Genomic DNA, 10,621 nt, shown 5'->3' on the forward strand with positions numbered 1-10,621 from the left:
TTCTCTCTCCCGTGCACACTCTACAATGCAGTATAGTCAAACGGCGCCTTCGTCTAGAATAGAATGTTTAAATGATACCTGTTCAATAACTGTCCTTGCTTCTTGGTGTTGGGAAAAGAAAAAAAAAAGAAACAAAAAAACAAGAAAGCAACAGAACCCAAACGCTTTGCAAGCCGCTTGGTACCTATTTTCCCAGGGCATTCTTGGTGGAATTTCTGCTGGACCCTGACCTCTGCCCTACTACATCAGTGAGGACAGAGGCCGTGGGACAGGTTTGGGCATCTGTACTGGAGTAGAAAGAGAAAACAAACCCAAGTCGGGCCACAAGTGGATTCTGGCACATTTTTAGATGAGGTTAAAAATGTCATGGTGTGCACAGGGAGCAGGCAAAGGACTTTTCTGTGGGAGGTAATGCCTGTAGGCAGAATAAACTGTCCAGTCTACTCTTGGGGAGGAGCTCCCTGCGGTAAGAACAGAGGAACTAGGGGGCCTCGAGGAAGGTGTTGGTTCGGAAGATGGAGGAGACGATCTTGCCGGTGGCGTTGATGGTGCCTTCGCTGTCTGAGCTGGACTCAGAGTCGCTGCTCCCAGAGTAGGCGCCCAAACCTGGGAGGATGCTGATACAGACGGCAGCGGAGGGGCAGTGGATGGAGGGACCACTCAGAGATGTGCTTCCAAGAGACACGCAGGAAGGGGCTTCTGCAAAAAACGAGGCAGGACTGTTACTTCATCACCCTTTTCCAAAGGTGATGGTGTGCTTTCCATGTGTAGAGGGCTTTATGTTGGAAGCCTCAAAACAACCCTATGCAGTCGACACTATCACCATCCTCATCTTAATGTTCCTTGCTTACAACTGAGAAAACTGAAGCCGCAGCGGAGAACATTTTAAGACCATGCAGAATATCACCAAGTAGCTGGGGCTCTTTTCGCCCCAGGAAACCCAGAGTCACAGCAGCACCTCCATGACAGAAAGCCTCAACCTAGAAAACACAGAACTTGAAGGTTAGAGGAAAAGTTAAGAACTCTCCTCCACCCCTTCTTCTTCCCTGTTTCCAGCCTCATTTAATCACTACAACAACCTGGTATATAGGGATCCCCCATTTTGCTGATGAGGGAGGTCCAAAACCCAGCTAAGGTTAAAGGCCACTTAGAGTAGAAAACAAACTAAATTTGAATCAAAAGATAATGTACTAAAATGATCCCAGCGCTCACTGCAGAGTAAGGGTTGGAGTTCAAACACTGTATCAGGCTGACAAGCATATTACCTTCTAGGGTTTTGCCTTAACAAACCCCTAACACATCATGTAAATGTGAAAAGGATACATGGTTCCAAGTATATGAAATCAGGAGTAAGTAAAAAATATCACTGAGAAGCAAAGAGAGATCTCCAACAGCCAGTATACATAGTTCATTTGCTTATACAGTAAGTACTAATAAGGGAAGGAAGCTGCTAAAGATAAGTAATGTGAAAAAGTGGAGATGTAGAAAAGTGAGAGCTCACAATGATTGCAGAGGCTACAAGAGGTAACAAGGCTATAAGAAAAGAGGCAAATATTTACAATAAGTATCACAAAAGCTAATTTCTTTACGATATAAAGAGTTCTTCCAAAACCAACAACAAACCAACAACTGAAGAGAAAAGTAGACAGAAGACACGAATAGTTCACAGAAAAAGAAACAAATGACTTTTAAACATAGGAGAATAAACAATATATACGGAGGAACAGGCATCTATATATGTTGCTGAGAGAAGGTAGGATAATTCGGCTAAGTCCTTCACACTTAAATGATGTTCATGCAGCACTGTTGACAACAGAAAACGAAAGGTTCATTAATAGAGGACCAGTGTAATGGACTAGTATTCAGCCATTAAGAAGAATAAAGCATCTCTGTGTGTAATGGTATTGAATGATCTCTAAGATACCATGTGTTAAATGAAAGAGGCAAGGGTGAGTACAAGTTATAATCTGGGGGTGTGGGGGACATTAAATATGCATGATAATGTATGAAAAAATACATTAAAAACTGGTAACAGTGGCTGCTCTAGGGAGAGCACTTGAGTGGCTGAGGACCAGGGGAAACTTAACTTTTTATTCCACACTCTTTTGTCCCTTTTCAATTTACTATTAGGTGCATATAACTACCTATTTAGACGATTTTTAAGAAAGCCAAATGCCACAATTCAAAGAGTATCCTAGGCCATTTAATTCAGAAGGAACAGCCCCTCTTACCTCTGTAATCCCTGTATTATAGCCAGGAAGGCTGTAGAAGACTGACAGTCCTAATGGCTACCTTCTCCTTATCCATATTCTCCTCATCCATATTCTCCTCAGACTGTAAGTCTCTGGAGGGCAAGGGCTCCTTCTTCTCTATTCCATCCCCTGGGCATAGAGCAGAGGGCCTGGCACAGAGCAGGCCAACATTCACAATGTGTGAGAATGCAGGAAAACGCATAACAGAGTTTCACTGCAAATGGCTAAATTTTGGGGGTGGGAGTGGGGGTGGGGGGAATGTGAAAATTTGGGACATAACATCAAATTATAAACCATTCATTACCTGAACATTCATTGTATTATTATTTTCACACATACAAGGATACTTTCAGTATTCTGTGAGAAAAATTTTTTTTTTTTTTTTTTAAAAACGCTGATATCATAAGGGTATGAATCAGTTACTTGGAAAAGTAATTTATGTGAAGTTATTCAGTGAAATGTGTCCTTTTATTAAGTATTTTTTTAACATCTTTATTGGAGTATAATTGCTTTACAATGGTGTGTTAGTTTCTGCTTTACAACAAAGTGAATCAGTTATACATATACATATGTTCCCATATCTCTTCCCTCTTGCGTCTCCCTCCCTCCCACCCTCCCTATCCCACCCCTCTAGGTGGTCACAAACCACCTAGATGATCTCCCTGTGCCATGCAGCTGCTTCCCACTAGCTATCCACCCTACGTTTGATAGCGTATATATATCCATGCCACTCTCTCACTTTGTCACAGCTTACCCTTCCCCCTCCCCATATCCTCAAGTCCATGCTCTAGTCAGTCTGTGTCTTTATTCCCATCCTACCCGTAGGCTCTTCATCACATTTTTTTCCCCTTAGATTCCATATATATGTGTTAGCATACGGTATTTGTTTTTCTCCTTCTGACTTACTTCACTCTGTATGACAGACTCCAGGTCCACCCACCTCACTACAAATAACTCAATTTCGTTTCTTTTTATGGCTGAGTAATATTCCATTGTATATATGTGCCACATCTTCTTTATCCATTCATCTGTTGATGGACACTTAGGTTGCTTCCATGTCCTGGCTATTGTAAATAGAGCTGCAATGAATATTTTGGTACATGACTCTTTTTGAATTATGGTTTTCTCAGGGTATATGCCCAGTAGTGGGATTGCTGGGTCGTATGGTAGTTCTATTTGTACTTTTTTAAGGAACCTCCATACTGTTCTCCATAGTGGCTGTATCAATTTACATTCCCACCAACGGTGTAAGACTGTTCCCTTTTCTCCACACCCTCTCCAGCATTTATTGTTTCTAGATTTTTTGATGATGTATTTCAAGGGTGAATTGAATTTTACGGTCTATCTTAGAAAAGAAAGATCAAGTTCAGAGTACCTGTGGAGGACTAGAGCTGGCCTAAGGGAAGGATGGAAGCCAGCCACAGAAATGTAACCAAAGGAATCTGGACCACAGGGGCATTAGCAGAGTTTAAGCAAAAGGACCAAATCTCCCAATTATCTAGGAAGTTTCAAGAAAGAAAAGAGATTGCAACTCTAACAAATTTCATTCCAAAAGCAGTTAACTGGGACTTCCCTGGCAGTCCAGTGGTTAAGACTTTGCCTTCCTGTGTAGGAGGCAAATTTGGCAATATTTTTCTAAGTTACAAATGTATATCTGACTCAATAATTCTACTTCTAAATTTAACCTGACATATTGCAAATGTGAAAAATGATGCATGTACAGGGTTATTTAATGAAACATAATAGAGAAAGAATGGAAACAATCTAAATGTTCATCAATAAAAAACGAAATAAATATACTATGGTACAACCATACAATGGATTACTACAAAGTCTTAAAAAGGAATGAAGAAGCTCTTTATGCACAGGTATGCTATGATTCCCAAGGTAAGTAAGCGATGAACAGAAGAGTATGTTAATTAAAATAATGATGATGATGATAGGAAATGCAAAACAACATATGAAGTAAATCTTGCCAAAAAATCAACGGGAATTGACCAAGCTCTAGGCCTAATTACCATTTTATAGGAAACACAGAATATAAAGGAATCCCATGGGGATGCAATTAGCAAAATCTAGAGTGCAGAAAACTCCACAGGGCAGAGGCCCAGTTTCTTCACAAATATAAAGGAAACAAAAAACAAATTAAGAAAGAGGAAGAACCCATAGGTTAGATGAGACTTAAAAGACAGATTAGCCTACTGTTAAGATGCCATAAAATGGCAATATTCCCAAACTGATCTACAGATTCAAGCAATCCCTATCAAAATCCCAGCTGCCTGAATTGACAAGTTGATCCCAAAATTCATATGGAAATGCAAGGGACCTCAAATAGCAAAATATTGAAAAAGAACAAACTTGGAGCACTGATACTTCCTGTTTTCAAAACACTACAAAGCTAGAATGATCAAAACTCTGTGGTAGGGAATTCCCTGGAAGTCCCATGGTTAGGACTCCATGCTGTCACTGCCAAGGGCCTGGGTTCAATCTCTGGTCGGGGAACTAAGATCCCACAAGCCATGCAGCATGGCCAAAAAATAAAACAAAACAAAAACAAACAAACAAAAACAAAACTGTGTGGTGATGGCATAAGGACAGACATACAAATCAATGGAAGAGAAAAGTGAGTCTAGAAATAAACCCAAACATGCTGTTCAACTGATTTTCAACAAAGTGTCATGACAATTCAGTGGGAGAAAAAACAGTCCTTTCAACAAATTATTGAGTCAAAAAATTAACAAAAAATGGGTCAAAGATCAAAATGTAAGAGCTAAAACTATAAAACTCTTTGAAAAAAATGTAAGCGTAAATCTTCATAACCATGAATTAGGCAATTATTTCTTAGATATGACACTTAAAGTACAAGCAACCAAAGAAAAAATAAATTGATGTCATCAAAATGTAAAACTCTTGCGCTCCAAAGAACACTATCAAGAAAGTGAAAGTACAACCCACAGAGAGACAATATTTATAAATCAACTATCTGACAAGTGTCTAGCATCCAGAACATATAAAGAACACTTACAACTCAAAAGTAAAAAGACAACCCAATTTTAAAATAGGCTCAGGATATGAGTAGATATTTCTCTAAAGAAGATAAACAAATGGCCATTAAGTACACAATGCCAACATCATTAGTCATTAGGGAAACCCCAATCAGAACCACAATAAAGTATCACTTCACACCCAATGGATGGACATAAGAAACACAATAACAACTGTCGATAAAGATGTAAAGAAAATGAAACCCTCATATGCTGCTGGTAGAATATAAAAATGCTGCAGCTACAGTGGAAAACAGTGAGGCAGTTCCTCAAAAAGTTAAACATAGATTTACTGTATGACCCAGCAATTCCACTCTTAGGTATATACCCAAGAGAAATGAAAACAGTTTTTCACACAAAAACTTGGACATGAATGTTCACAGCAGCATGGTTTGTAACAGCCCAAACGTGGAAACAACCCAAATGTTCATCAACTGATGAGTGGACAAAAAGGTGGCATACCATAAAATGGGATATTATTCAGCTGTAAAAAGTACTGATACATGCCACAACATGAACTATGAAAACATTATGTTACATGAAAAGAAGTCAGACACAAAAGGTCCTACATTGCATGATTTCATTTATAAAAAATGTCCAGAAAAGGCAAATCCACAGAGACAGAAGTTGACTGGTGGTTGCTAGTGGCTGTGGAGAGGGAAGAATGGGGAATAGCTGCTAATGGGCACAGAGCTTCTTTTTGCAGTGATGAAAATGTTCTGGAATTAGATAGTGGTGATAAATACATATTCTTCTGAACATATTAAAAACCACTGAACTGTATCCTTTAAAAGGGTGAATTTTATGGTATGTGAATTATATCTCAATCATTTTTTTAAGCCATATAAGCCAAATACAATGTCTAATCCTTCCTTGGATACTAATTTCTAAAAAAACCCAATTGTCGGATTGGAATAAAAATTGTGGAGTAGCAGGATGTGGAACTCACCTCTTCCCACAAATATATCAAGAATACATCTACAAATGGAACAATTCTCACTGAACACTAGCAGAAGATCTCAAACACCTGAAAGGACAAAAAAGATTTCCATGTAACCAGGTAGGACAAAAGGAAAAAAAAAAAAGAGAGAGAGAAAGTAGGATGGGTCTGGCACCCCTGGGAGGGAGCTGAAGGAGAGGAGAGATTCCTACACCCTGGGAAGTCCCCTCATGGGCGGGGAGATCAGCTGGGACAAAAAAGAAGCTTCAGAGGCTCAGAGGGAGAGCACAACAACTAGTTAGTGGCAGGCAGGACAGAGAGAGACCTACACAGACAGTCTGTGTCACCACTCTGCACACCCCACCCAGCCTGAGAGGCATGTCCACTGGTATGGGCAGGGGCCGGGTGCTGGAACACAGGATTTAGAGGACAGACCTGGGGAGAGGACTGCTGTTGGCTGTGCGGAGACAGCCTGAAGGGGCTGCAGTGTGGGGTGCTGCAACCAGGAGTGTTCGTGGCAGAACCCTGGGCTGCCAGAGAAGTGAAGCGCCATTGTTAAGTGGCATGCAAAAGGGAGGGGTGGGGCCAACATTGCAGCCTCTTTCCCCACCTGCCGTCTCCTGCTTCCTTGGGCTCCATGCAGGGCCCCAGCCCAGGCCAGCTCATGCACCCAAGCTGCTCCGGCTCCCTCCTGCCAGAGCAGGCTCGCATGCTCCGGCTGCTGCCTCAGCGGTCTTGGGAACAGATGCCAGTGGGTTGCCCACACGCAGAGGTGGGGCTGAAATCACAGCTGAGCCCCAGGGGTCATGCAACTTAGGAAGCAGAGCTGAAATCTCTCCCCACGGCTGTGCAAACCACAGATTTACACCTACACTGCCGGTTTTGTGAATTCAGTGCCTGCGTAACATCTGAACGGACAACTGGTGCTCCTGTGGCTGGGACAGGTCTGGCCTTAGCAGCTACGGGCTTTGAGGGCACGTACACACAGGGGTTGGGTCAGGCCAGGGTCTGAGCTGCCTCCATAGCTCCCATAGCAGGTCCAGGTGTGCAACTACTGCAGTCCTGGGACACGACTTCAGTGGATCTGCGCTGGTGACCTTGTGAAAACAAAGTCTGAGAGGCACCAGAGCCAAGTGCTGGCATACCACAACTGAGGTGAGGCCTAGGGCAGTGCCAACAACAGTGTACTTTGTGAGCCCACACAACAGACAAAAGGTGACAAAACAGAGCACACTCACAGGTGAATGGCTCCAGTGGAGGAATACTCAGTGGCTCCTCTCCCAGTGGGAGCACTCCAATCCCTCCTACCTCACACCACAGATCAGAAACACAGCTCAGAAATGGAGCTGGGGGCTTCTACTCCAACAACTAGGGAGCAGACCCTGCCCTGGACAGGGCAGTGACAACCACAGACCAAAGAGGAGGCCCCACTCAATAGTCAGTGCAGGCTCTAATTACCACAGCATCAGTCACACCTCCTAGCAAGGGGATAATGGCCTGCATACACTGAGAAAAGAGGTGGCAAGCATCCATACTAAAAGCAGCCCTCACACCAAAAAATATTAAACCCACAGAGGCTACACAGGGACGTTCCCACTTAAAAACAGCCCTCTAAGACCACAGTAGATAACTGTTCCTCCTAAACTCATAAAGCAAGAGAAATATAAGGAAAATGAAGAAGCAGGGGAACCACTCCCAATTAAAAGATCAAGAGAATTCCCATGAAAGAATAAACAATGAAACAGACATCTTCAGTCTAATAGACACCAAGTTCAAAAAGGAGATAATGAAAACACTGAAGGAATTAAGAAAGGCTATCAACAGAAATGTAGATCACTGTAAAAAGGAACTAGAAACTATAAGGAGGAGCCAAGAAAAATTAGAGAATTCACTTGAAGAGATGAAAGCTGAAAGGCTATGAATAGTAGAATGAATAATGCAGAAGAACGAATAAGTGATCTAGAAGACAGAATAATGGAAATCACCTAATTAGAACAGCAGACAAAAACCCAAATGAAAAAAAAAAATGAAAGCAATATAAGAGATCTATGGGATAACATAAAGCATGCCAATCTATGCATAATAGGGATCCCATAAGAAGAAACAGAAAAGGGGATTGAAAAAGAAGAAATTACAGCTGAAAACTTCCCAAACCTAAAGAAGGAAACAGATATCCAGATACAGAAAGCATAGAGAATCCTGAATAAGGTAAACCCAAACAGACCTACACCAAGACCTATTATAATAAAAATGGCAAAAGTTAAGGAGACGATTATAAAGGCAGCAAGAGAAAAACAAAGGATCACAAGGGTACACCCATAAGGGTACCAGCTGATTTCTCTACAGAAACACTGCAGGCCAGAAGGGAATGGCAAGATATATTCAAAGTCCTGAAAGGGAAAAATCTGCAACCTAGGATACTCCACCCAGCAAGATTATCATTTAGAACAGAGGGAGAGATAACGAATTTCTCAGACAAGTAAAAACTAAAAGAACACAGCAATACTGAACCTATCTTAAAGGAAATATTGAAAGGTCTTCTCTAAATAGAAAGTAGTAAGAATCTATAGGAAAGAGAAAATCACAATTGGAAAGTAAGTCACATAAATAAGACAGTACACAGATTAAAAAAAAAATCAAAAAATTTCTGTGAAAGTGATGATAACCACAATGAACAGCAAAAGGATGAACATGAAGATGCAAAAGGGGACATTAAAATCATAATATGTGGGGGAGGAGAGTAAGAAAATGTAGATTTTTTTTTTTCTAGAATGTGTTTGGGCCTATATGACTACCAGTCTAAAGCAAGTAGACATAGAAAGAGGTTAACATACTTGAAAAACAGGGAAACCACAAATCAAAAACATACAACAGATTCACAAAAACCAAAAAGAACATAAGCATAATACGAAAGAAAATCATCAAACCACAAAAGGAAAAACATAAAGAGACAAAGAAGAAATATAAAATCAACAGAAAGACAAGGTTTAAAATGGCAATGAATACATATCTATCACTAATTATCTTAAAGGTCAATGGACTAAATTCTCCAATCAAAAGACACAGAGTGATCATCCAAATTGAAAATAAATAAGGGAGTCGGAACCAAGATGGTGGAGTAGAAGGATGCGCTCTCACTCCCTCTTGTGAGAACACCAGACTCATAACTAGCTGCTGGACAATCATCGAAAGGAAGAAACTGGAACTCACCAAAAAGGATACCCCACATCCAAAGACAAAGGAGAAGCCACAATGAGATGGTAGGAGGGGCACAATCACAGCAAAATCAAATGCCATAACTGCTGGGTGGGTGACTCACAGACTGGAGAACACTTATACCACAGAAGTCCACCCAGTGGAGTGAAGGTTCTGAGCCCCACGTCAGACTTCCCAACCTGGGGGACCAGCAACGGGAGGAGGAATTCCTAGAGAAACAGACTTTGAAGGCCAGTGGAATTTGATTGCAGGACTTCGACAGGACTGGGGAAAACAGAGACTCCACTCTTGGAGGGCACACACAAAGTAGTATGTGCATTGGGACCCAGCGGAAGGAGCAGTGTCCCCAGGGGAGGTTGAACCAGACCTACCTGCTAGTGTTGGAGGGTCTCCTGCAGAGGCGGGGGGTGGCTGTGGCTCACAGTTTTTGGTTTTCTGAATATATACAAGTATTTTTTTAAAGTACACCAAATAAAATTTAGCTTAACCAAAATGTCACATTTTATTATTATTAATGCTGACAGCTATATCAATACAAATAAGAAATATACTACAATCTTAGATAAATAGATATAGTTAACATTGTTTTTATGTCAAGAGAAACGAGTATATGATTATAAGATGAAACAGGAAGAAAAGCCATAGAAGTTGACCAAAAAAATGTTTGCAGGTAACTTTTAAATCTTTTAGAGCAGAAGCAAGAAGAACTACAGCCCTGCAGCCTGTGGAAGAAAAACCACATTCACAGAAAGATAGACAAGATGAAAAGGCAGAGGGCTATGTACCAGATGAAGGAACAAGATAAAACCCCAGAAAAACAACTAAATGAAGTGGAGATAGGCAACCTTCCAGAAAAAGAATTCAGAATAATGATAGTGAAGATGATCCAGGACCTCAGAAAAACAATGGAGGCAAAGATCGAGAAGATGCAAAAAATGTTTAACAAACACCTAGAACAATTAAAGAACAAACAAACAGATGAACAATACAATAATTGAAATGAAAAATACACTAGAAGGAATCAATAGCAGAATAACTGAGGCAGAAGAACGGATAAGTGACCTGGAAGACAGATAGGTGGAATTCACTGCCGCAGAACAGAATAAAGAAAAAAGAATGAAAAGAAATGAAAACAGCCTAAGAGACCTCTGGGACAACATTAAACGTAA

General features: G+C 40.9%; 1 protein-coding gene across 1 annotated transcript in view; it reads right to left on the minus strand.

The window, feature by feature from the left end:
- PSME3IP1 (proteasome activator subunit 3 interacting protein 1) overlaps nt 1–10,621 on the minus strand; it is a 47,238-nt gene continuing 36,617 nt past the window's right edge. Inside the window, exon 7 of the mRNA XM_055079080.1 lies at nt 1–699. Coding sequence (XP_054935055.1) covers nt 482–699 — 218 coding nt within the window. The 3' untranslated portion in view covers nt 1–481. The remainder of the gene's footprint in view (nt 700–10,621) is intronic.

Source organism: Physeter macrocephalus, chromosome 17 (assembly GCF_002837175.3).
Source record: "Physeter macrocephalus isolate SW-GA chromosome 17, ASM283717v5, whole genome shotgun sequence".
Taxonomy (NCBI): Eukaryota; Metazoa; Chordata; class Mammalia; order Artiodactyla; family Physeteridae; genus Physeter; species Physeter macrocephalus.